The sequence below is a fragment of the Trichoderma camerunense genome (assembly GCF_050948025.1).
Source record: "Trichoderma camerunense strain CBS 138272 chromosome Unknown V8C40scaffold_14, whole genome shotgun sequence".
Lineage (NCBI taxonomy): Eukaryota > Fungi > Ascomycota > Sordariomycetes > Hypocreales > Hypocreaceae > Trichoderma > Trichoderma camerunense.
Genome location: NW_028145356.1, coordinates 272,020 through 297,129, shown reverse-complemented (window position 1 = coordinate 297,129; position 25,110 = coordinate 272,020). Strand labels below are relative to the sequence as shown.

Here is a 25,110-nt window from a genome sequence, read left to right as displayed (position 1 = left end):
AGATGTTCTCCAGTATAGGTAGAGTTTGGCTCATAACTGATGGTTACCCGCTATGGTAACTCAAAAATTGAGGCTTCCTACTGAGGCACCTGTCAAGATAAGCCACCCCTGTACATGATGGATGGCGCTTAGTTCAAGATTCAGTGGCCCTTGGTTGCACTGCACTGCACTCGCATGGGCCGTTATGTAACGGTTGAATTGCTCTCTTCTTATACAAAACTCCACAATGGCTCTTCTTTATACTGCTTAGCAGTGAGGCACTAAGGCACCTCTGCCCTTGTTGTCTGGGGTAAGATGCAGCTGCTCAGGGATAGACGCGGAACCACACAACTGCCGATATCGTTGTGCTGTGCTTGCAATACTTTAATCCCACCACCTCTTAACTATTGTATTACTGATTCCGGCCCTAGCCGTGCATCTAGTGCTTTGTATAGCTTTTGCACTTGTTCCCTAGCGGTGAACCTGAAATCCCCCAATTGTGAGCATTTTCTTTGTTCAGCGTCTACTGTAACGCCCAACGGCTGAAGCCATTCAGGCAGCCCCGCCGGCACGTGACTCACACCAAACCGGCCTCCTCTGATAACTACCTAGTACTTGCTTCATCTGCCTTTTGCCTCTGGTCCCGAGCCTCTCTCGCCAATTCTCTCTTCCCATCTCTCGAATTTTTCCATACCATTTCCATGCGATCCTAGGCCCTCGCGCCACAATAATTCATAGACGACCATCACACTGTCGATACTCACCGTCAACCGCCCGGGCTCCTTCATCACTGAACTGCCCTCTCTCCCTCCTTCTCCGCTGCTACCCAAAAGTCGTACCATTGTTCAAGGAACAGGTTCCGACTTCCTCGACCTAGCACTCCCCGGGCTCGAGATCGAAAAGAGCAAACTCAACTCTCCGCTTGCAGGGCCTTTTCTCCTTTGCAGCGGTCTGTCGAATCACCCCTCGCACGACCAGGAAAATAAAATAAAAAAAAGACTTCACCTCGTGGACGCGAGGTCTAGAATCAGCCAAGCATGGCCAGCCAATTAGCAGATCAGTTGCAGAACACTCAGTTAAGGTTAGAATTGTGCCTTTTGTCCTGTTCAGCGAGACAGGGAACATAGTCTCGCTGAGCGCAGAAAGGGTTGATCCGTTTGCTAACTCTACATTGGTAACTAGCGATGGCGTTCCTCCACGAAATGAAGACTGGAAGCAGACCCTGAACCTCCCCGCCAAGGACACCAGACAACAGACAGAGGTTTGTTCTTCTCTTGTGCCTGAAAGCTAATCTTGATTCGATTGATGGCTGATGCTGTGCTGCTTTTTTCTTGTTGGATGACAGGATGTCACAAAAACAAAGGGTCTCGAGTTTGAGAACTTTGCGTTAAAGCGAGACTTGCTCATGGGAATCTTTGAAGCTGGCTTTGAAAAGCCCTCTCCAATCCAAGAAGAAGCCATCCCCGTTGCATTAACTGGCCGGGACATCCTGGCCCGAGCCAAGAACGGCACTGGAAAGACTGCAGCCTTCGTCATCCCTGCTCTGGAACGCATTAACCCCAAAGTCTCAAAGATTCAATGTCTTATCCTCGTCCCCACACGCGAACTGGCCATGCAAACATCACAAGTATGCAAGACGTTGGGTAAGCACCTCGGCATCAATGTCATGGTAACAACCGGTGGTACTGGTTTGCGAGACGACATCATCCGTCTACAGGAGCCCGTCCATATTGTGGTCGGCACTCCGGGCAGAATCCTTGATCTTGCAGGAAAGAATGTCGCGGACCTCAGCGAGTGTCCCATGTTCATCATGGACGAAGCCGACAAGCTTCTCTCCATTGAGTTCACCCCCGTCATCGAACAGCTGCTCCAATTCCACCCCAAGGACCGACAGGTCATGCTCTTCTCCGCCACCTTCCCCCTCTCTGTCAAGGACTTTTCCGACAAAAACATGACCAGCCCTTACGAAATCAACCTCATGGACGAACTCACCCTACGTGGTATCACTCAGTACTACGCCTTTGTCGAAGAGAAGCAGAAAGTCCACTGCTTGAACACCCTCTTCTCCAAGCTGCAAATCAACCAATCCATCATCTTCTGCAACTCAACCAACCGTGTTGAGCTTCTGGCTAAGAAAATCACCGAACTCGGCTACTCCTGCTTCTACAGTCACGCTAGAATGCAGCAGCAAGCCCGTAACCGCGTCTTCCACGATTTCCGCAACGGCGTCTGCCGAAACTTGGTTTGCTCAGATCTTCTCACCCGAGGCATTGATATCCAGGCTGTCAATGTCGTCATCAACTTTGACTTTCCTAAGAACGCCGAAACCTACCTTCATCGAATTGGTCGATCTGGTCGATTTGGTCACCTCGGCCTGGCTATTAATCTGATCAACTGGGACGACCGCTTCAACCTCTATAACATTGAACGCGATCTTGGCACTGAAATCCAACCCATTCCTGCGAGCATCGACAAGAGTCTTTACGTTTACGAAAACCCCGAATCCATTCCTCGCCCCATCTCGAACCTTCCCAAGGGTGCTCTGCCTCAGCAGCAGTCATTCCCTGCTCAGCCTCTGGTCCAACAAACCCACCATCAGCCCGCTCAAGGAAACTGGCAAACTCAAAACGGCCAGCAGAATATCAACTCGCAGTTCAATGGAGGACGAGGCCGAGGTGGTCGTGGCCGTGGATACCGTGGACGTGGTGGTGGCAGCGGCGGTAACGGTCGAGGTCGCGGCCAGCCACCGCGAGAACCCCAATCTTAACCTACTTTATCTTTCAAGTGGATGTAGGTGGATGGTGGTCGCAGGTGCTGATTTTTTTCCTATCATTTTCTTATTTATTACCTTCTTTTCTGATTTCAACATGATTTTCTGTAAGGCTTTGGGGCAAAGTTTTTCATTGTTGGATTGTACATTATCCGCACGAGTATTGGCGCACGAGCGGAACGGCGAACCGGACTTGATTGCTGATGAGGCTTTGAGTACTCCATGTTCATTGGGAGGGTGGTTCCTGATTCGAGCTTTTCCCCCTTCTCCCTCCACAAAGCGCACGAGCAATTTTCAGAAGGGGGAAGAAAAAGAGAGACGCTATGCTTTGCAACAAAAAGCGAGCTCATCGTTTATATCCTCTTGGGCTTTCTTTCTTTTCTGTTTTTGAGCGGTGCTCTTTTGTCAACATTATACATTCTGCCATCGGCTCTGGAAGTCATTTTCTCTTCTTGTTCTTTGCATGACTGATAGCGTTGACGAACGAAAGAAGGGACCGGACGGGCTGGAGATTTAGGAACTTTGTGAGATGGAGAGAGGCGAATACCATTTCCCAAGGAAAGTGCAGCGGGAAGGGGTTGGTGCTGTGGAGTTGGCGTAGTTAGACGCAGCGAGCGGGGGAGGCATGCATCACGGCGTACCTGGTTTTTTCTCAGCATCTTTGTGCTGGCTCCTTGCAGTTTGGGAGGAGAGCAGTTGCGATTTTCTGTTGAAAGGATTGGTCAGGTGCATCCATGAGGCGGCTATGATACCTTTTTTGACGATTCATCACGTTGGACGAACAGGACCTTGATGACGAAGGTTTGGAGGAAGTCAACCTTCCAAGCATATTTGAAGTGCCGTCCTAGGAAGAAACAAGGGCAGCTTTGGAAGGCTAATTTGGTGGCCGAGTGTTCTGTATCTTGTCAGCTCACGCTTTGACGAGTTTATCCGTCCATTACTTGACAACGATTGCTTTGAGGCACAAGCTTGGACGATTATTGACAGATTTCGGAGCACTCGGCGGGTGGAGGCGAAGTAAATGGATCAAAACCACTGAAAAAAACCAAAAAAAAATATTTTTTTTGAGAGAGGGATTGTGGGCGCTTTAGCTGATGGGGACTCTGATGGCTTTCGGACTAACTGAACACTCATTCCTGCGTCTGGGATAAACGTATCTTGAGATGCTGGGTACGAGTATGGATAGGTAGTGAGCAGGTAGTTTCTGGCTTGGCGGCGGGACAATTCCAACAATTTCTCTCTCAATCTATATTGCTAATGTGACTTGATGCTTGATTAATGATGCAAGTTGGTTTAATGAGCGCAGATTATGAAGCTGGCCTCATAATTCCTCAGGGGATGCTCTGCTGGTTAATAACGTGGATGTAGACACAGATGGCTCCGTAGCATTTCAATATCTTTAAATAGGAAAGAAAGATGGTGGCATTCATCTCGTATTGATAGAAGGCTATAAAATAATCATACATGTGCCCCCTTTCCCAATCATGTAGCCCCGAAAGTAGTCTGTACATATTATGTTCCCGAAGTCTACCTCTGGTTAAAAAAAAAAGAGTATCCCAATCAAAGTTTTCCTTACTTCCTATCCCACCCCTTATGCACCAGCCACGACGGCCAGATTATCGTAAATCGCTCTCTTCACCTCGTATAACGTGCTCCTCTTGCCGCCAAGCGGGAGGCCCACGCTCTCTACGTCGATGCGTCCTTCGGCTGTCTTGCGGACTGCTACTGAGCCATCGACGACAAGCGTACCCTCGCCACGGAATTCAGCTGAGTGGCCGGCCCCTTGCATTGCGCGACGTAGATCCGCAAGTCGCAGATCGCCGACGTGGAGGGACTGGGCAGCTGATCGAGCAGCCGAGATGAGGTTCACGGGCAGGACGTCTAGAGTGGGCATCGAAGCCGTGTCAGCTGCGTTGGTGAGCGCAACGGCTGTGGATGTTGACGGCTCCGTCTTTTGCCTCTTGTTGGCGACGTCGTCGTGCGTCTGCCCGTCCGCTTCCTGGGCCAGGGCCGAGGCAAGGAGTTGGCCTGTGATGGTGACGATGCCGAGACCCCGGACGTTCTGCCATTTGAGCTTCTTCACCAGAGGATCGGCCAGCTTCACCACCCAGGCGTTTGTGTCCATGCTGGCGTCGACCCACGTGCCGACTTCTGGTGTAAACACATCGACGGAGCGGTCTCCGTCGGATGCCAGCGCGGCTCGACAATCTGCCGCGAGAGATGTAGTTTCTTCCCGAGTGCCTCCCACGAGGATCAGCTTTCGTGGCTGAATTAGGGGAATCAACATGTTTAGACTTCGCTTGTCGTGCAGTCCGCTAAAGTCTATCATGGCAATCCGTAGGTTAACCACTACTGTTTCTGACGTGTACACCAATTTGCATGGGCCGTTAGGTTCTTCCGGTTCGGTATCCTCGACCGAGTCCAATTCGTCCGCGGCAGCCCCATCGGCCAGGTCCATGGCATCGGCATCATCTGCTGCAACTGCTCGGTTCGTGTTGGGGCGTTTGTTGGCACCCGCTGCCTGCTTGGCGACATCATCCCACTTGCGCTTCTTACCAAGCTTGTCGTCTTCTGCGGCGATTTGGGCATTATCGACTGCCTCGTCTTCCTTTTCTTCTGCTCGTAGATAATCTTCTGGGCGAATCAGCTCGCCAAAGTCGTCGTTCCTCTTCCTTCTGATGGCCATGGGGAACGAGCGTTCTCTGCCCCTTTTACCACGTGTGTCGAAATCGAAGACAGTCTTTTTCTTGATCAAAATATTGATACCAAGGTCCTCATCTTTGAGTACCACGTTCTTACGCCCTGCCTGGCCCATTGTAGCAGACACATTAAGAGCCTTGCCCTGTTGTTCACCTTCGTCTTCGGAGTCAGATGATGATTCTGATGATGCATCATCAACGACATCAGCAGATGCTTCCAGCGCACCCGCTCCACCGGCCTGCTGAGTTGCCTGTAGCTGTCTCTGAGTTGCTAACCATTGCTGATAGATAGCGAGATCGTCACCTTCCAGAGGCTCACGGCGAGCTTCGCGAACTTCTAATTCACGACCACCGCTGTAGACCATCTCCAGGCTATCTCCGCTGCTGGCCTGCTCTGTAGAAATGCCATCTCTTCTTTCTCTCCACCATTCCCACAATGTCCTGGAAATTGAGGGAGCGTCATCCTTGGCTAAGTTGGGTCGCTCTGTTAAGATGACCAGATTTCGAGAGTCCTTAGCCAGACCCTTTACCAAATCCTTGGAGAATCCCCAATCCATGCTAACATCACTGGCCAGGATCACACGTCCCTGTGTTTCCCCATTCTCAATATTTTGACTCAGAAGCTTTGTGATTTGAGCTTTTCGCTCCAGCAGTCGCAAGTACTTGAAATCAAATGGAGCTCCCTCCTTCTTCTCACTGCCACCGTTGACCTTTCGCTGCCCTTCTGCAAAGGCTTCAAACTCCTGGACAATATTGTTGTCCATCCACTCCAGCATGCTACGTGCGTATCTCATGGTGCTCGAGACATTTCGGCCTGCTAGGTATAGCTTTGAATACTTAAGAACGCCATCCTTGTTGGCAGCATCAGTCCTCCAGGCATACTCGAGGAGATAGGAGATCTCCAAGACTCTGGCGCTTGAGTCTACGGGAATGAGAACCGTGCCGCCTCGACTAACACATGTTTTGATCATTTCGATCAGCTGTTCGTCTCGCTTCGCACGACCACCAGCCTGTGCGTTCTTGTCTGCACCACGAGAGCTGCAAATCAGAGCTGTAGGCTTGCGCAGCTGCTCAATGACTTCTGCACCGCCGCCTCCGGCACCACCCAGCCAAGCAGCTCCAGCAAACACATTCTCACGTGCTTGGTTCCAGTCGACCGCATAAACAATAGATTCCAGCCCGTGCTGGATGTGCCATATCGTGCCACCAAGGGTGTGGCCAGAATTGTACGCGGTAATGGTCAGTCCATTTAGCGGAGGAGAAAACGGCGAGGATAGAGGTTGATGGGGTTGTGAGTATTTGAGCGGCTGGATGAGAGAAAAGTATCGAGCAATTTCTTCGGGTGTAGGGGACTGGAGAAGCAGGTTCTGAGCTGTCGTAACGGTTTGTGAGTATGCGTATGTCGTCTCGGAGAGCGAGCTCTGGCGAATCGTCGTGGCGGCCGCGGGAGTAGAAGAGTAGAGGTCTTGGGTGAGCGTTCGGCCGAGATCAATGACGGGTCGAGTCGCATAGACGGGGATGCGTGTGAAGAGGGCTATGTTCTTGCAGCAATGGGCATATGCGGCAAGATGCGACACCGTGGCATGTGTGAGGAGAATCAGCGAGAGGGTGGGAACCTGTCTAGAAGCTTCATGTCAGCTCTTCTTGCTCAATTGACTCTGTTCCAACTGATTCCGCCTCTTGCGAGAGGAATCCCTGAACGGAGCATCCGCGCCTACTTTTCTAGCTCCTCGAGCTTATCGCTACTGAACGACTCATCCCATCCCAGATCAACAAGCACCTTGACCCCTCCATCGAGCTCCAAGAGAGATTGCGACGCGAGCGACTCCGAGAGAGCGCCCTGGAGCGGGCAGAAAGTGAACATGATGGATCTGCCGCCGCGATCGCAATGATTTAGTCAAGTCTTTTCTGCAGCATGGTTCGTCGGATGCCGTGTTGAGAGTCGCCCAGAGTTGAAATGCGAATGCCTGTAATCGTCTGGAAATGCTAGGCAAGTCTACAGGGCGAATCGCGTCGCCATATTATTTGATGCAATTCTCTGGCGTGGAATTGACATGATGGACAGGGGTCGGATCGGATCACGGGATCGGGAATACTTTGATCCTTGACTAGAGCGATGACTGCAGACTTCCTTTTTGGGCAATTCTTGGCATTGTATTCCCACACAATACAAATGCAGCGGCGGATGAGCTGCAACAGGCCGTCTCAATTCGTAGTAGATTGGCATAAGCAAGGGCAAGTTTTATTAATCATACTGTGAATGATCTAATACAAGTTGTCCAATATTAAAAAAAAGCTGGCTGGATCACTAGGAGGTGCCGTTGTTGCCATACATCGTGACTCTTCACAAGCTGATTTGATGAGTGGCAGTCGTTGACAATGGCCTATACAGATGAGGATATTGATTGAGAGTCTCATGGGCTAATAAAGGCTTTTGTGCAGTCAAATTTAAGGTTTGGGGGATGGTACTATAAATTATATCAAGTATAAAGCGTAAAACGGTAGAGAGACTTACAGAAATACATTACAGCCGAACTTTACCTGTATGCTGAAAAGCATATGAAAAAGACAAAAAAATCCTCAAAATTCGGAGAATATTCTTTATACATGAAGTTTAAGTTTCATATTAGCATGCGAAGGACAGTCTTTCATTTGATAAGTAAAGATACCTCCTTTTCCCTCTCCGGATGTAACACGACGGAGTTCAATGTGGCTACGAAATAGACTACAAGTAGATCCATTGACTATTTGCTACTGTCGTTACTTTCTTCTAGTTTCCCTACTGTATCTATATACCTCTAATATCCGATAATATAGCTGGCTTTAAACTTGCAAACTCACCAAGCAGACAAGCCACTGAGAGTCTCTCACGGCATTTCCCCAAACTCAATTCGTAGAGTTCTGTGGCCATGGTAAAATTTGCCCAAAGGGATTCCTATATAAACACAGGCTGCCCCCCATTTCTATTTTGTTCCCATTTCTACTTCATCCATACACCTTTCAAGCCATCAGCATCACCAAAATCACCGCCATGTCTCTCACACGGTTACTGCGCGGTCTCAAAATCCGCCATATTAGACCCAAGCAGAATCCGTCCTGCCATATCCTTAATCTCTCCAAAGAGATTCTTATTTTGATCCTTAAGCATCTTCCACAGTATCAACAAATAATCCTTTCTCAAACTTGTTATCCATTACGTTGCATTATCCTGAATTACAACAAATCCCACAAGGGCAGCGATAACCTTCATCTATCCGCCAACCTCAACCAGCATCAGCGCTTGGAGTATCTTTTTGCTCTAGCCCGCAGTCGACCCAAAGTCTGGGCCTGTCATAGATGCAGTAAACTCCATCACAGAAGAAAACTTGGTATTCCGATGAATCAAGAGTCACCATGTGATCTTCATTGTCAAAAAACGAGCGATTATTATACGCAGGGTGTATATAAGGCCTACTATGGACATATCCAGTTCGCCTTAAAGTATTCCCGATTTCAGATTGAGAACGGAAACAGCGTATCTCAATTGAAGAAGTCAGATAAATGGTATCTCGACAATATAATGAAGCCGTTCTCAGCGCCGATTCGCCCACATGAAGGCGGCATGTCAGATAAAATTAAAGGAAGACTACATGTCTTCCCAAAGATCATCGACGGGCGATTTCTCATTCATTCGGTCTGGAAATTCGCTAAAGACATCGAAAATGTCTCTCGCCAATCTATAGGACAGTTCCGCATATGTCAACATCAAACTTGGGATCCTTCGGGTTATTCAAACTCGACGTTGTTAAATATCCAGGCCTATGCTTTCCGTCTCGGACGTGAGGTCCATCATTCATGTGACTTTTGCGAAACAGACTTTTCTATCCAGGCCTCTTCTGAAGTCACTGTGGTTCGTATATGGCAAAATCTTGGGTCGGAGGTCACTTACTCGAAGAATCATTCGTGGCATTGGCAGGCAGACTCTTGCCGCCGTGACTTGGTTCATTCTAATCACGGAAGAATTAGGGAATTATACGTCCATGACACAGTTTCAGGGCACTCTGTAGAGGAATTATTCATAGGAATAGTAGATTGGTTGGATATGAGAAATTACTAGTTATTTATTCGGCGCCAAAGTAGTGCACATATCCGTCTGCCTTGGACGTGGGGAGCTCTATTATCGCCGAAGTCGTCATCGCAAACGCTTCGCCGTTGCTTATTTTCGGAAGACAAACCATGCTGCGCGTGTATAACATGCGAGGATCGTCGCACCCTTCTGGCGGATCATCAAACTCGAGGGTTGGAAACTTGGCCTCTCCCTTTTCCCGTGCCCATTTCGTCTCCCATATTTTTCTCATGTGCGCTTCCCACTCCGGGGATGTATCTTTTTCCGTATTCTCTTCCTCTTCAATCGAGGTGTAAAACATGCGAGACATCACAACGACACTGGCGTCAGGGTTTCGCTCTTTTAGACGTGTCTCGAGATCCTGGCGTTCGGAGCCAGGTGAAAGTTGACGCAGAGCTTTACACCGATCTTGGTCAAAATCGTAGAGGTAGAGAACTTGAAACGTTCCAAATGAAGTGTGCGGAGCGTGATATCCATGGTAGTTGTCTTCATCGTGTTCATATTCCTCGATGTGTTCCCGCACGAGTAATTTGTTCCCGACTAGGCTTGGGAGTCGATCGAATAACTCGCCGTACAGCGTTCGTGCGTTGACCTTGTCGGAAAACACATGAAAGAGATCTTTGAAAAGATCTTTGTCCATGAAATACCCGGGCGTCGGTTGCGCCTCGGACTGCGCATTGTTGTGAGCTATAACGCACCCTTTGAGCAAAGTAGTTTAACTTACCGGGATTTCGCCAGTGAGTAAACCCACGTCTGCGACTGTGAAACGACTCCCATGCTGGTGATGATGAACAACAACATCATTGTGGGCAGAGCTTCCTGGAATTGCTATTGCATCATGGTTATTTCCATACTCGAAGTTCTCATGTTGATGGAATAATCGGCCCTTGTTCTGCTCTGAAGGTGTTATTGGGATTGATCTAAGGAGAGAATATGGTCTGTCATGCGACGGATCAAGGTGGCCACCGAGAGCAATATACGAAGGTGTAGCAAATTGAAAATTTCCCCGGTGCTTTGGAGACAGTAAGTAATTGCGGTGGGAAGCGACGTCTTGGAATTGCTTACACACTGAGGCGCGCGCTCATCTTGAGGTATGTCTATTCTTGTCAGGTTTCCGGATTCGGTATCCCAGATTGCAATCTGATTTGATGTGCCAAGGCAATTCCAACGCTTAGACAAGTCTTCTGAACCATCGTATACGCAGATGGCTACAGATGAACCGCGAAGGGCAATCTGTCCATCGGTAGCCTCTGCAGACAATATCTTTTCTTTGCTGACGCTGCCAACCGGGTCATGAGTGCGCAGTATTAATTTATTTTCGCTAAATATCGTCTCAGTAAAATATTCACAGATTGTTCTTGACGTTGATGCTTATATGTATTCACCCTTTTCTGAACTCTGCAGTGACAAACCCCGCTTGGTTGCCTAGTAGCTTTGAGCTTGTGGCATGGTATTGCAACTCCACGATCCGTTTAAACTCGACTACGTCGTCTTCTGTTCCCAAACTGGCGTTGATGTCGGCTATAAATATCAGAGATGGAGACGTAACGCTGTTCGCCGACGGTAAAGTCAACATGATCTGGTCGTCCATGACGCTCCATTGCGCGTAATACTCCGTATTTGTTGACTCGAGTTCTGCAGGCCGGCGCAAGTTGAGAACTCGCTGCGGCCGACCACTAAGCCAGCTCATACGCGTTTCGTCTTCCATTGTAGAAGAGAACGTGTTGGACTAGACGCAAGTTTACTCAACCTCGCAAATTGAATTGAGTTGAAGAGGTGGAAGAATTCTCGCTGCTTAGTTGCTTAGCGCAGTTTAGTTGGACAAGGTAGGAAGAGAGATTTTGAGGGTCAGATGGAACACGAACCCGGCGTTAGCGCTCACCGCTTAGTGAATGAACTTACTCGAGGAAGACAGTTTCGGAGAATCAAATTTGAGAGTAGTCGCTGAAACGTTCAAGATCATACATAATTGAATAATGTGTCTGTCGCTTCTTTTACAAGAGGGGGAGTAGCTGCATATCTAACCCCCAAACAACCGCACAAAGTTCAAGTGTCAGAATAAAGTATATCTAAGAAGCACTTTATTTACATGTAATTCACACTATGTGCTGCAGATGTTAGGTAGTAGAGAGCTCACCTTGCCACTGTTTGAATGCGAGTTGAGGCAGTTCCGAAATTGGTGTTACATTCTCAGCTCATCGGTATAAGCACGGCATACGTGGGAGACGAGTGAATACGCGTTGGCAGTATTCCCACCAGAGGCGCATACAAATCATAGTGCGTTGCTGGGAACTAACAGGGTATGATCACAGATCGCATAGACAACCAAGTACCCATTCCGTTTCACTGACCACTATCAACTTTCTATATCTCGCAAAGCATTTATGCTGGCAACCAGTACTAAACGACTGCCGCAACTACTAATAGTATTATCAAGACGCCATGGAACAATCCCGGAATATATTACATCCAAGACTTAACCACCGAGGCTAGAATCTATCAGATGTTAGGCGAACACCCTCGCCTAGTGAATATTCGAATTTGGGACTCTACGGAACCTACAACGGTAATGTAGTACATGCCACATGGCACGCTGAAGCAGTACATCGAAAACCATTATGAAGGTGTTTCACGGCCTCTGCAGCTCCAATGGGCTCGACAGGCGGCCGAAGGCCTGCAACTTCTCCATGGATTCGACATTATTCACTGCGATGTTGGTCCACATAACTTCCTGTTGGACGCATCACTCAATTTGAAGATTGCTGACTTCGGTGGTTCATCGATGAACGGTTCTTGTGCCTCAGTCTGCCCCGGATCCCGGTACCGAGCTCCCGATCCGGAGTGGCTCCCAGGCAAGCCTCCAAGCTCGAACGAAGACTTGTTTTCTCTTGGCTCTGTATTGTACTTTATATTCACTGGCAAGGTACCATTTCCCGAGCTTGGGGAGGATGAAGTTGCAGGAAAATACAAAGCTGGAGTGTTTCCTGATTTATCAGAGGTATTGTGCTCTGATATCATCACACTGTGCTGGCAGCAGCGCGCGCTGGTTCCGCTCAACAGATTTATGAGACAATTGACCGACTTTGCGTCGCGGAAAATATATAGCCTTATGTGCCATACAGCGAAGCTGCTGCAACCAAACCTGTAGTGTATCGTTGATAAAGATTTAAAAAACGAACCAATCACCTTTCATTCATGGAAACACCTTATGCCAGTCTATGGCGGATGTGATGTCTTTTCTGGCCAATCGCTCAACTCTTGCTTCAATGTCGTCATATGTATCTTAGTTTTCAGTTTACAAAAGTCATGTCTGCTATTGGGTTTCTTTAGAATGACCGTAGGCAAAATCCCAAGCGCCATGACAGCTAGTGTCGACAAATCTACAGCATTCTCCTTGGAGAAATACCAAGGTATGTTTTGGGTGAGCCAGAAGATGCAGAGTTCTGGCGCCAAAACAATTTGAGGGTTTATATAAATCAGGCAATCTTTTGAGAACAAGTTAACTATAGTCCAATCCAGATAGTAGTTCTCTGGATATTTGGCAGGCAACTTACTTTTCACTATAACACATAGCCACAAGCCCTAGGAATACAATGAGCATGTGCGGAGAATTTTTTTCAAATACGGAATTACCGACGTTCGATACATCCGATACTTCACTACTGGTATGGATAAGATGGATTTTTTAAAGCGACAAGTACATGCGTGAATGTTTACCGACACTGGGAATTTACCGACACTGAGGATACTGCAGATCCTTCTTCGCCCTCGGCCATGCGAACGTTACATAAGTAGAAAAGCCACAAATACGCCACATATCATTACAATTCTCCGTTTAATCGTATAGCTGGCCAGTGCAATAATGGGCTTCATTAGTCTTAACTTTAAGACTGCGCTGGGCTTAAGCCATATACAACATTCTCCAACCGGATTGATCATATCCGGCTGCCGTAGTTTGCTAAGCCCCGTGGGGATTTAGTGACAATCTTGTGGCCTGAATGTTCATGCCTCTTCTTGTTTCATGCAGATTAGCTGGCAAATCGCTTGATCATTGCCAATAGGTGGGCTCCACCCTTCGATCGCTGGCACTTCTACCGACTAGGTAGGATCAAGAATCCCCAAGGCTGAGCAGTTAGAGTCTCCGCTGGAAGACTCCGGAGAGGCCAGCCACATATATTATGTAAACTCCAATGACATAGACTCAAAGATACATTAAACGAAAGCCAGAGCTACGCTAAACGGTAGAGCTGAATTGAACAAGAACGGTGCCCAAGCCAGTCTTGCCACATGTCAGTTCCTACATATTGGGGTTCTAGGCCGTTAATTAAAGGCCACTGCCGTAGTTCTGTAGACTTTCCCCGTGGGCATTCTGTCATCGCTTTTGCCAACATTTTCATCACTTACGATGCATTCGGACGCCCGATTTCGGGCTGTTTGTGCTTCAGGTTTCTTAATTTTGAGACGATGAACGCACGACGCAGCCCCCGACAACGACAATATGGCCGGGTTTAGTTCCGGCGTAGATCACAACTCACTTGTGTTTCAAATCCTCATACCCGTCTTCTTCTCTCTCGCCCTGTACAACGTCATCGAACTTACGTTTCTTATTTTTCATACCTTTAAGCGGCACTCGGGTCTTTATTTTTGGTCATGTGTATTTGCCACTGGGGGCCTTGTCTTCCAATCTGCTGGTTTCTTCATATTGTATTATGCATCTCCATCGGTGGCATATCTGGCGGTGACGATGTCGCTTTTAGGATGGATACCCATGGTGACGGGCCAGTCCTTGGTGCTATGGTCTCGATTACACCTCATTTTACACAACCGACGGCGTCTAAGGATGATCTTGTGGATGATCATTATCAACGCCATACTATGCACTGGAGGAATCGCTCCAATGGTATACGGTTCCGTTGCCAATCCAGAGCTATTCCACACGCCTTTTCAAGTCATGGAGAGGATCGAGGTCACCGTTTTCTTTTTCCAGGAACTGATCATATCTGGAGTTTATATCTTCGAAACACTCAAGCTCATGAGAGTACAGCAATCTCTGGGGATCAGCCAATACGGCCGCTCTCTCATGAAACATCTAATTATTGTCAATATCATAATCATCATCCTCGACGGCACCATTATCGCTCTGGAATATGCAAATCAATGGGAATATCAAACTGCTTATAAGACCTTCGCGTACAGCGCGAAATTAAAGCTGGAATTCACGATCCTTAACCGTTTAGTCGACATGACAAAACGAACCAAGGAAGCCCGCGCTCCGCCACAGAAACCAAGTTCAACAACACAAACGATAAGTCAAACTGGATCTTCTATTGCGCGGAAAAGCTTGATCCAAGCCCCAGGTGAAGCGCAGCCATGCGATGTCTCTTTTCAGGCAACTGCTACGGCAGATAAGGACGCGCCTTTAGGGGGGGATCGGCCATCTACACCGAACCAGGGAGTGCTTTGTACCACTGAGGTTGTCGTTCAGCGAGAAGATCGTTGTACGGGGCCAGATACGTGCACGCACGTACAGACTCTTACCCCAGGTGGTTTCAGTAAATAGCACAACTACATCTAATAATACATTACAAGTTTACTTTCTAAGTTTTCTCTCAATTTTCCAAGCCTATATGCCGTTAACATTTGTTTTCTTACCTTGTTCTTCTGTGTGATTTCCTTCTACAGTTTCTCGACGGTTTAGTGATATGCAACAGCCAAACAGCCGCAAGCCACTACAATTCCGGTGGCCTAGCGAGACACACACTGTATCACCTGTTCCTTCTGCTTTCCAATTTCTTTTTGTATCTTGTATATGCATCGGGTAGATACGTGGTAAATAAGCTGACTCTTTGGTCTGTATTTTATAGTTTAGGATGCGGGACGCTGGATAGTCAACTTGAGTTGTTGGACAGCCACGCTGAGCAGTATAATAGGTAACTTGAGTTGAAGATCTGGACTCTGTCCATAGCTGCTTTGCTCATGAAAGGCTCAATTAGTCCACTTATCGCTCTTGAAGTCTACCTAAGTAGCAGCCCAGCTGCCCAAGTGCCAAGGCCGAGGCTGAGGCTGAAAGCTGAGAATCCCGCGATATTCTCAGTTACACCAATTCAAAAAAGCAAAGAAGATCACTCATGAAATACGAGTCACGCGGCATCAACAAGCAAGGGTTTCCCTGGTGGTGTGGGCCAATAGCAGCAATTAGATAGTTGCCATTTCCCCAGCTGAAAAGTGCCACCTGCAATGAGACGAGGCTGAACGTCCTCTGATACATAGACACGCCTAATAGCCCGAAAATATAGCCAAAAGCATGAACGTGGTATGAAATATCGATACACGGCGAAGATACGCTCAGCTAATGGCTACGTTCGCTTGCACTCGCATGCTAAGCATCAACTACGCGATATAAATCACCCACTACAGACAGAGCCTCATATACTCAAGGTCTATGCATATTAGAACGATACTAACAGTCATTCAATATTGCTAGCCATTGTTCCCATGAATTTTTTGAGTTTCAATCGCACAAGTATGTCGATTAATATGCGGCGACTTTCTCATTGGAGGTCGGATATGCATGTCTCAGTCCACACCCTGGCGTATTGATCGTCCAACAAGGCGAGATGTGTCTTGGTGTGATACCCTTCGTTCGTTGACTGTGTAAATAAGTTGACACATCGTATAGGTAAATTATGCCAATGCAAGCCACGCCTGAATGATCGGAGAAAATGAGGAGAAGCTACTTGCTGTCAGGTTACAGGGTTTTGGTCGCACTTCAAGTGTCAATATGCACGATATTGTTTTCCAGCTATAAATACCGATCGTTTGGCATTGATCAGAATCCAAGCAGATCATCAGCAGTCCTCAGTCATATCTTCTATCAGGAATTACACACTCGTTATCTTTCGATATACATCATTGATACACATTCTCCTTTTCTCCTTCTAGCTCATCATCTGATCTTTCTCTCTTAGAAAGAGCCAGGTGAAAAGCCAAAATGATTACTTTTAGACCAAATTGTACGCTTCCTGAGGCACCTGGCGTGTTTGTCAACGCCTCAAATGTCAGATCTACCATGGAAATCATCTGGAGCTGTATCGGAATAATTATTCTCTCAACATGGTCTATTCTTAATCCCAATATTCCGCCTGACTTTCGAAAACAGGCCAAATGGCAACTCTATTTACAAAAACTATATTCGATTGCTCGAAAGGCTCTGTGGATGATTGTCATGTTTGTTGCTCCTGAAGCCTTGACTTCTCTATATGCCCATAAGATGTTCAGTGCACATCATAACGATGCAATTCTTAAAGGCTTGGCATCTAGTCAAAAAGTCCCGTGGAGTCGCACACATACGCTTTTTGCAGACATGGGAGGTTTCGCTGTATATTTCTCAGACAAAGAGTTTCATCCACCATATGAGGAACAACCCTCCAAGGAAAGCTTATGGAAACGTCTAAAACGCTTATATCAGGAAAGCCCCTCCATCCTTAGCTTTTTTGAGATGCTATTGGAAAAGTCCTTAGAAAAGTTGTTGGAAAAGTTATTGAACCGTCCATTAGAACTTTTCGAAAGTTTTAAATTGGAAGTTTCCAAAAGACTGAAAGCAGAATACATCCGCGAATTACTCAAACGGCCGGATAAAAGAAACTACGATTTTATTGACCGTTTTGAGCTTAAGCAAAGTTTTTTTTTCGGCTGGTTTGGAGAATTTCTATGGGAAAGGCACCCCAGACATGAAAATATTGCCAGTGGCATCAAGAATAAGCTGGAAAGGGGCCAGATCACACATGGGAAGCTGCAAACCCTCGCGGCATTGTCTGGGGACATATGGGTGTTAGACTCGGCACAACTCATCGTTGCAGTGAAAGAGGGAATTATCAGGCTCCCTAAAATCACAAAAAAGGAGCTCCAAGATAAAAGTAAATCCGACGCACTGGTCAAGACATTGGCTATTATGCAAGTTTTATGGCTCATCATCCAGCTTGCTGCCCGGAGATATTATGGTTTGGCCTCTGCACCGTTTGAAATCAGCACAGTTGCCCTGTCGGCTTCTACAATTATTTTATATGTCCTGGAGTGGAACAAACCAAAAGACGTCAGTGTACCCATCTATGTTCGTGCAAATGAAGTGGAATTTCCCACAAAAAAGAATACCTCTCAAGCAACGACTACTCCTCAAGAAAAGATCATTTTCCAAGAGAAGACTGCTTCTCCAGAAAGTAATATTCTTGATAGAACTATTTCTGAAGACCCTGACGAAGACCCTTTCAAAGAACCCTTCAAGAAAGTCTTTGAGGCAGCCCCTTATCCCTATCTACGATTTCCCATCATACCAACCAAGCTTTATCAAATCCCTAGCTGCGCCTTTCATATTGCCTATTCAAACGACGATGGTAACGGTAACAATAGCAACAGCAGCAATGGTAGCAACAGTGTTTGGGTGAAAACGGCCATTATTGCAGTTGTTTCTATTCTTTCATTTGGGGGCATCCACATCTTTGCATGGAATTTCTTCTTCCCAACTAAAATCGAGCAACAACTATGGAGGGTCTGCTCAGTGGCAGCTACAGTTTTGCCATTACCATACCTTGCTACCCACTATTCCTTTATGAAACACGGGACAGACATTGGGAAGACAAGAATACGGCAAATCAGGACAATCCAAGGAGTCTTGGCTCTCTTCTATGTTCTTGCACGGTTGTTTCTTATTATTGAGAGCTTGAGGTCACTTTACTATTTACCAAGCGATGCCTTTGAATCTACATGGAGTGTGAATTTCCCACACTGGGGATAAATAGCAAAATACTGCATAATAATATATATTCATTCGCTGCTGACCGATTCCGTTTCCACCGTTTGACTCTCAATAATACCCCGCATTCACAGAATTAGCAGAGTCTCGTCAATTGTAATCGCATCTGCATGTTGGCGGAGTAGAGCTAGAAACATCTTAGCCAGGCAGGGATTATTGTAGCTGAAAAGCTCCTGAAGAGGTAGAGTACACTTATGCACATGGCAAATGGATATATTCATAAGCTACAATATGTAGAAGTCTAGAATGGTATATCTACTACATACTGAGCTGTGCCATGGATATGTCAAAAGGCGTCAAGTCTACTGTTATCCGCGTACACGGCTCGAGAGTTGGGAAGAGACACTTTGGTCTTAAATCCTTCCTGGATTTTCCATACTATCCCATCCCATATCCAGCAAATTTGACAATATTTCAGACCTAAAATAAGTGATTAAAGTGTCTAATTGTATTTATTTCATATCTAGGTTTTAACATATCTATACTATTCCAAATATATAAGACAAGAGCGGAGAAATGCAACACAAAGGCTATGTTACCGTCTTGCCCTACTACCTATATCCCAGCAGCCTCCTACCAAAGCCGAAGAGTAAAACACATTTTCCGATGATGCGGCCAAAGATGAGAGGCAATCCAAACCGATACCAAGTAATAGGCCGCCACAATCTGGCTTCTGGCAGTATTATCTTGTTGTTTTTCTCTCTCCTCGCCGCTGCGTCCTCCACTGGCTTCCCAATAAATGATTCGATAGCCTCAACCATGATCTTAACGGTTTCCTGCGGTTGGCTCAAAAAGGGTGAATGGCTTGTCTGTAGCTCCCTGTGCATAACAGATGCACCCATACTCCTCGCCATACCTACATTCATGCGTTGTACTACCACCGGAAGCCCTTGGTCCTCAATGGTGCCGATATAACAAGAAGGCACATCCCTCCAGCCAGCATAAGAGTATTCGCCCCCCTCAAACAACGCCTTGAGACTCTGTGGAGTGAGCAATGAGACCCAGTACTGTGCCTCATCTTCTGGCACGTCATGATAGAAAAACTTGCGTGGAGAAAGAACGATGTCGGCGAATCCAGTCTCCTTGTTTACGCGCCACATGGGGGGAGGATGGCCGAAGAAGGGGTCCATGAAGGCGAGCCCCGTGAATGTATAGCCGGACGCTATGAGAATAAGGCCAACGACATAGCCGGTAGTTGTACGCTGGGCATTCTTCGCAACCGTTCCTCGGGGTCGAGCAAAGCCTTTGATAGCACTGTTTCCAACCATACCACCGTATGAGTGGGCGACGACTACCACATCACGCCCACAACTTGTTTCGTCCGAGATTGCTTTGCGTGCGGCGTCAAGGTCGTCTTTAAAGGTCCGGGTTGGATCACCGGTCGTCGAAGGGAGCGTGACAGCGACGCATTTCAGCTTGTACTTCTCTTGTAGGGGTTTGATGATCAAATTGTAGCAGGCAGGCGAATGCCATGCACCAGGAACAAAGACTAGCGTTGGAAAGTTGGACATTTCAGAGCACAACTAATGGCTTGTGACGACTCTTATTCTCAACTAGAAGCAAAAGAAAAGACTTGCAAAATTATGTCAGTCAATGTGTCTTAGAGCCTGAGGCATATGAGTATACGAAATAATTAACTGCCCCTTGGCTCGGTCTTCGGTAGCCAACTAGTAGCGCTACGCAGTTGGTTGGCTACCGAAGACCGAGCGAATTGGCGGGTTTACCTACATGCGGTTATAACCGACAATCGCTACCCACTGATTTGGAAAGCCATAAAACACTCTAAATGCCTCCCACTGGTGGAGTATCATCTTCCTAAATTAACTAGAGAATTATACGAACATGTTTAGTTCTTGCCCAGGATGATTGAACGATGATTCTACAGATCCTTGAGTGGCTATATTCAGCAACATTGAGAAATTGCTTCGTAATCACTAACAAAGGTTAGTCAACGTAGAACCACCTTCTTCAAACTAATTTACAGCGCCCTACCAACACCAAATTGATTGTACGGAAAATTCCGGCCTACTAAACCTTGTATAAGTATTGCTCGAGCCACTGTAGAATTTTTCCACCGGCCGTCGTTTATCTATGAACGCCCTCTGAATTCCAAGAATCTCTTGCGGTATAGGATCCAACAGATCTGCAGCGGATTATCGTCTCCCCCCAGTGAGAACACCACCTTGACTACTCCTCCACTCTGCGGTAAAAATGGGATTCTTTCACCTGGCAAAATTAAAGTTCTCTATATCTGTTTTGATGCTTTTCTCCGTCTTCCAATAGCACGGGATCGGCCTGTAACAGCTTACCGATATAGCCCATCTTACCAAACAGTTACGAAAGACCTGCATAATTGGTGGAATCGACGTTAGTGTAGTAGTGCAGATAAAGTCTCATTCAATGGGGTCCTTTTCACACTTGGATGACAGTCCTCACTACATCAGCATGCCAAGGTAGCTATCCAGCATCCCATATCTCGAATTCGAGCTACCGAAGTAGTGACAACCGCAGATGTTAGAGGAATACAGCGGCAGTAACAAAAGGGTCAATAGTAGCATAATGCACTGATAGTAGCGGATACTCAAGGAATCGAGCATCTAGGTACACAATTATGGTAAATAAAGATCTTACCTCTGCATCTTGTCATGGTAATTAAACTCCACATAGCCGCCGGGATGAACTTGGCGGGCTAAAGAGCCACCTCCATTAAGAACAATGACTACTTAGTACCAATAGCTTGCGATTCCCGAGCTCCTGGAACAGAGTATGGACGAAGGCCAACTTAGCACAGGGCTCGTCTCATACAGTTCTCTCCCTGGCCGCTCAGCTGTGAAGCTGGACGAAAGGAATTTTGGAACCTTGAGACCAATATCTGCTTTATGCTCAGCAGGCGTCGCAGCTAGGGGAGCAACAACCAGCTCAACTGCCGTGACACTTGGGGGATGTCCAGTGCCCAAACGATGCAGTAAGCCGTATTGGTAGCCTCAGAAGCTACTGCAATCAAATGAGGAGTATATAGATAGAAGGGTGCCACTAGTTGAGGCTGACTAAAAGAATAATACGGCGGGAAATACTCGGGACCCAAGAGTAATCAAGAAGTCATCTCGATCCTAGTCTTTGTTTAAGAGTGAAGGGCTTTATGTACAGAAGCTTACATGCGGTTAGCTTGATCCCCGCTTAACGGCTTATAACAGAGCACCCACCAGGGGTGTAAGAAACAATTTAACCATAAATCAAGCTTCAATCAGTTGCTGGCCGCCAGCGGAGACGAAGGCCTGAAGCAACCTCACCTCGTTAGCCAACGGCAGGCGAATCGCTAGTCATAGGGAGTGGGGAAGAAACCAAGCTCGATGAATGAGCTCTTACGGCTTCAGTCCTATGACTATGAGATTTATTGCATTTTGCACCTGCATACTTTTAGTTTCAGTGCGAAACAGCGTCACTTGAATGCGCTCATCTTGCTAGTCTATTATCGAACAAGTACTGCATTCATCTCTCTCCCTGGTCTTCATACTGTCATTTTCCCTTCCCTCTTCCTCCTCCTTTCCAATATTCTTCTCATATCAATGCATATATTTCATGACCAGGCTACAAAATCGCCAGTGGCTTTGCCATGAACGATGAGCACACCACTTCGGAGTGCTTTTCCAATAGATAGTACATGTGTGTTCCGCTGCGCTCTCCTGTCGGCGCTCTTGACCAGAAATACCAGTCGATGTTCCCAATAAACAGCAGATAATTGGCTGTGTCTCCAAAAAGGGCGTTTAATGAGAGTTTTACAAGAAAGTAGTCATCAGGGGAAACTAATATATACTTAAAACTGTCATTTGCAGCTCAACCACTGCCCGAACCTCATCCTCAGGCAACTTTTTTGTGAATAGGTACAAATGAATGGGTGATAGTAGGTATGAGATAGCAACCCAGTTTTGGTCAGTATATCGACTTGAACCAGTAATTACTTTCTACATTCGAGATGAGGCATAGAGGTTCTTCCTTAACTCTCAACTCCTCTAGGCTTCCTCATTCGTCGTCAAAACAAGTAGCTATGTTTCAGCAGACAAAACTTATACATTGTCGGTCACAAAGAAAACGGAGTCAGCAGTTGCCCGCGTGAATCTCGACGCCTTGACAACAACCTTCAGTTCACCAAAAGGCTGTGACTCCTTACACTGAATTAACGACTACCTGGTCATGCTGCATACCTCCTCAGACTACTACTGCCCAAATGATTGGAACGAGATTTCCCATATGTACCACGGGATCCTATTCAAGTCATATCATGGCTCAATCTAGTTTTTTACATTACGTCACGATATGGGAAAGACATCGCCAGCCTATATTGCCTAGGTCAAGTCTGAAAGCTACCATTTTGTCTCTCAGAAGAGAACTGCGGTTTAAGATGTAAGGCAGTGTTATAGATCAATACTATTAGAACAATAAAGTAGAGCTGCTGTCTTCAACCAGTCGCCTCGGGCTTAAACAGTAACGGGCCACTGGCTAATGCTAAGCATGTAATCGCCCAGTGAGTCCAGCACTTGTAGATTGAGATTCTCAAGTAGATCGGATACTCTTTGTACACTCAACGTCTCAAAATATACCATGATCTAGAGGAATCAAGTTTTTTTCGCCAGGTAAATGATCTGCTACTCATCCGAGACGCTACCCAATCAATTCTCACCAAATGTTGATTATAGGGTCCGTCATCTGAAGTGATCAGGAAGTGAGAGCGAAAAAAAAGTCAGCCATATTAGAATCATGAAACGCTTCTAAGTTGTTCTTAAATTAAACTCATGACCTCGAGAAAGATAAATTGCACAACATGTCCAATGGGGTTGAGTTTCCGGCGTGGCCCACTTCAGCTTTCCCATATAGTGGATATTATTTCACGCTGTTCTCAACAAGCGCTCGAGCTGGATCGGGATCATATGATTTCATACGATTGCCCGGTTAGCTCAATCGGTAGAGCGTGAGACTCTTATGAGCACACGTTCTGATGCAATCTCAAGGTTGCGGGTTCGACCCCCGCATCGGGCTCTTCCTATATATACATACCCGAGACATCAAGAGCGCATTTCTTTTTTTGCATTTGCACGCACTGCCTGCCTTTTATTTTTTTTTATTTTTTTCATCTTTATCCAGAAAATCTCACTTCTTTGTGTATATGAGTGGAGAGATAGCTCCTCTCGTGAACTCTTCCGATGCAGTGGTACCAGAGTGAGACTAGCTTCATGTCGATATGAAGAGTGTTGAACCTAGCTTTCGACTATATCCATATACTCTCTCAAGTCTCACCCTCGAAGCGAGCCGTGACAAGACTATGCTTTAGATAGGAGTTTTCAGAACAAGCTCGTGACTCTTTCTTTTTCCTCTGCGCATATCGCGCACATGTAACCGATAACCAATCCATGATCACTCACTCTCAGTCCGATCCCCGGCACTCAGAAACACACTCCAAACCGCTTCCCTGTCACATCGTGGCCCTTTTAGCTCCCCAGAGCAATATCGGCAAAAGGCACACAAATCTCTTAGTCAGTGCTACCCAAGTATATCTAAATTTTAATCTTGCCGAGAAAGAATGTAACCGTTTCCTCTCCCACGCACACCCATTCCCGTCGTTTTCTCATGAAGCTTATCATTTTTCCCGGCTTCAAAAAGAGCATACATAATATGGACAAATGTAATACTCTCCATCCGCATTCTGTTTCCGAACAGCTTATTAGCGCCCGGCGGCTCTTCAATCTCTCCGCCATCCTTATTTCATTGTAGGTATTTTTAAAAAAATCATCTGCGACTCCCCTTGGTGCCAAATTAGACACCCCCCCCCCCCTTCCTCTTTTTTTTGGGCTCTACTCGGCATTTCCTTGCCGTGGGCTCACACCAGCTTTGGCCTAATGCGGATGGTATCAAATAATCCCAAAATGGGGGGTGACGCGGCCTCCTCTTGGAGATAATGAGCATAGTCCACATATTACACTTCCGCGCAAAAGTAGCACCAGTTGCGGTAGTGAGGAATTCTCTCCAATTGCTTCCTCTTTGTTTGAGTAGGTACGTACAGTGTGTGGTTGATTTGCGACCACTTACGGGGTTTGGAAATGACACCAAACGTTAATTCCACAACTTCTACGGCTCTGTTTAGTGTATAACAAGGCGACAAAAGTAATCCGAATGCGCCGAAATAATAAGAAGAGCTATTAATCTAATAATATCGAGGCTATCTTGCTATAGAACACTATAACTCAGTTCTTTCTACGAATTGTGAAAATGTAGTTCTTGGTAGCAATCATTGTGGTACCTAATCGTAGACTTTAGTCCAACGCACTCAAAGCTACTACTATATACTTCACAGCCGAGTAGCCGTTTACAATTTCAGCCATAAGGTAACAAAGAAAATCATGCAACAAGGTTAATTACGGAATAGGGGAATCAGCTTTTTAGTCCATTGTTATCGGGAACTAGGAAAAAGCGTGGGGGATGCATGAATGCTCGTGGCCGAATGACGGATTACGACATCTGTCGCTCCTCTGATATCATACTGTATGACTTCAAATTCCACCATCTTTCGTTTGGGACTATCTATTCTTAGCAGGTCACTACATACTGTCAATGGTGAATAGCAGCCAACGGCTAGGTACTCGCCTTTCTGGTAGTATCAGCGTTGCCTACGGTTCTCATACGTACAAGCAAGCACTTAGTTTAGAAGTCACAATTGTATCTCACGACACAGATGCTCAATAAACTGAAAGCAAAC

At 46.6% G+C, this 25,110-nt stretch overlaps 8 protein-coding genes and 1 non-coding gene across 9 annotated transcripts; 6 read left to right on the top strand and 3 right to left on the bottom strand.

Annotated features, from left to right (window-relative positions):
• The first annotated feature begins 1,052 nt into the window (after positions 1–1,052).
• V8C40DRAFT_57667 (DExD/H-box ATP-dependent RNA helicase DHH1) lies at positions 1,053–2,924 on the top strand. The gene is made up of 2 exons (XM_083223146.1): positions 1,053–1,060; positions 1,162–2,924. The coding sequence occupies exon 2, from the start codon at positions 1,385–1,387 to the stop codon at positions 2,744–2,746; it is 1,362 nt and encodes a 453-aa protein (XP_083070791.1). The 5' UTR covers positions 1,053–1,060; positions 1,162–1,384; the 3' UTR covers positions 2,747–2,924.
• Positions 2,925–4,134: 1,210 nt separating this feature from the next.
• On the bottom strand, positions 4,135–7,460 carry V8C40DRAFT_250847 (cleavage polyadenylation factor subunit CFT2). The gene is made up of 2 exons (XM_083217060.1): positions 7,167–7,460; positions 4,135–7,068 (listed from the first exon to the last, which is right to left on the bottom strand). The coding sequence occupies exons 1-2, from the start codon at positions 7,310–7,312 to the stop codon at positions 4,341–4,343; spliced, it is 2,874 nt and encodes a 957-aa protein (XP_083070790.1). The 5' UTR covers positions 7,313–7,460; the 3' UTR covers positions 4,135–4,340.
• A 1,019-nt stretch (positions 7,461–8,479) lies between these two features.
• On the top strand, positions 8,480–9,494 carry V8C40DRAFT_280996 (uncharacterized protein; the record flags this gene model as incomplete). Its single annotated transcript, XM_083221506.1, has 2 exons — positions 8,480–9,427; positions 9,477–9,494. The coding sequence occupies 2 exons, from the start codon at positions 8,480–8,482 to the stop codon at positions 9,492–9,494; spliced, it is 966 nt and encodes a 321-aa protein (XP_083070789.1).
• Positions 9,495–9,502: 8 nt separating this feature from the next.
• On the bottom strand, positions 9,503–11,357 carry V8C40DRAFT_250846 (uncharacterized protein). The gene is made up of 4 exons (XM_083217059.1): positions 10,939–11,357; positions 10,619–10,874; positions 10,278–10,565; positions 9,503–10,223 (listed from the first exon to the last, which is right to left on the bottom strand). Exons 1-4 carry the CDS (start codon positions 11,259–11,261, stop codon positions 9,549–9,551), a joined length of 1,542 nt encoding a protein of 513 aa, XP_083070788.1. The 5' UTR covers positions 11,262–11,357; the 3' UTR covers positions 9,503–9,548.
• A 2,940-nt stretch (positions 11,358–14,297) lies between these two features.
• V8C40DRAFT_268016 (uncharacterized protein) lies at positions 14,298–15,113 on the top strand (the record flags this gene model as incomplete). Its single annotated transcript, XM_083219922.1, has 1 exon — positions 14,298–15,113. The coding sequence occupies one exon, from the start codon at positions 14,298–14,300 to the stop codon at positions 15,111–15,113; it is 816 nt and encodes a 271-aa protein (XP_083070787.1).
• A 1,431-nt stretch (positions 15,114–16,544) lies between these two features.
• On the top strand, positions 16,545–18,344 carry V8C40DRAFT_276169 (uncharacterized protein; the record flags this gene model as incomplete). Its single annotated transcript, XM_083220815.1, has 3 exons — positions 16,545–17,001; positions 17,110–17,943; positions 18,013–18,344. The coding sequence occupies 3 exons, from the start codon at positions 16,545–16,547 to the stop codon at positions 18,342–18,344; spliced, it is 1,623 nt and encodes a 540-aa protein (XP_083070786.1).
• Positions 18,345–18,801: 457 nt separating this feature from the next.
• Positions 18,802–20,000, bottom strand: V8C40DRAFT_250845 (Alpha/beta hydrolase fold-1). The gene has a single exon (XM_083217058.1). It carries the CDS (start codon positions 19,871–19,873, stop codon positions 18,914–18,916), a length of 960 nt encoding a protein of 319 aa, XP_083070785.1. The 5' UTR covers positions 19,874–20,000; the 3' UTR covers positions 18,802–18,913.
• Positions 20,001–23,271: 3,271 nt separating this feature from the next.
• V8C40DRAFT_250844 (uncharacterized protein) lies at positions 23,272–23,757 on the top strand. The gene has a single exon (XM_083217057.1). It carries the CDS (start codon positions 23,340–23,342, stop codon positions 23,610–23,612), a length of 273 nt encoding a protein of 90 aa, XP_083070784.1. The 5' UTR covers positions 23,272–23,339; the 3' UTR covers positions 23,613–23,757.
• Positions 23,304–23,396, top strand: V8C40DRAFT_t156. Its single transcript has one exon. It is a non-coding gene; the product is annotated as a tRNA-Lys (tRNA).
• Positions 23,758–25,110: the final 1,353 nt, after the last annotated feature.

Bases quoted from the DNA above. Each gene is read 5' to 3' on its own strand.
- V8C40DRAFT_250847 (XM_083217060.1), bottom strand. From the start codon at position 7,312: ATGTTCACTTTCTGCCCGCTCCAGGGCGCTCTCTCGGAGTCGCTCGCG. The intron at 7,069-7,166 runs GTAGGCGCGGAT...TGAAGCTTCTAG, and splicing joins AAGCTCGAGGAGCTAGAAAA to ACAGGTTCCCACCCTCTCGC.
- V8C40DRAFT_250844 (XM_083217057.1), top strand. From the start codon at position 23,340: ATGAGCACACGTTCTGATGCAATCTCAAGGTTGCGGGTTCGACCCCCG.
- V8C40DRAFT_57667 (XM_083223146.1), top strand. From the start codon at position 1,385: ATGGGAATCTTTGAAGCTGGCTTTGAAAAGCCCTCTCCAATCCAAGAA.
- V8C40DRAFT_250845 (XM_083217058.1), bottom strand. From the start codon at position 19,873: ATGTCCAACTTTCCAACGCTAGTCTTTGTTCCTGGTGCATGGCATTCG.
- V8C40DRAFT_250846 (XM_083217059.1), bottom strand. From the start codon at position 11,261: ATGGAAGACGAAACGCGTATGAGCTGGCTTAGTGGTCGGCCGCAGCGA. The intron at 10,875-10,938 runs GTGAATACATAT...GACGATATTTAG, and splicing joins ACTGCAGAGTTCAGAAAAGG to CGAAAATAAATTAATACTGC. The intron at 10,566-10,618 runs GTAAGCAATTCC...CTGTCTCCAAAG, and splicing joins ATGAGCGCGCGCCTCAGTGT to CACCGGGGAAATTTTCAATT.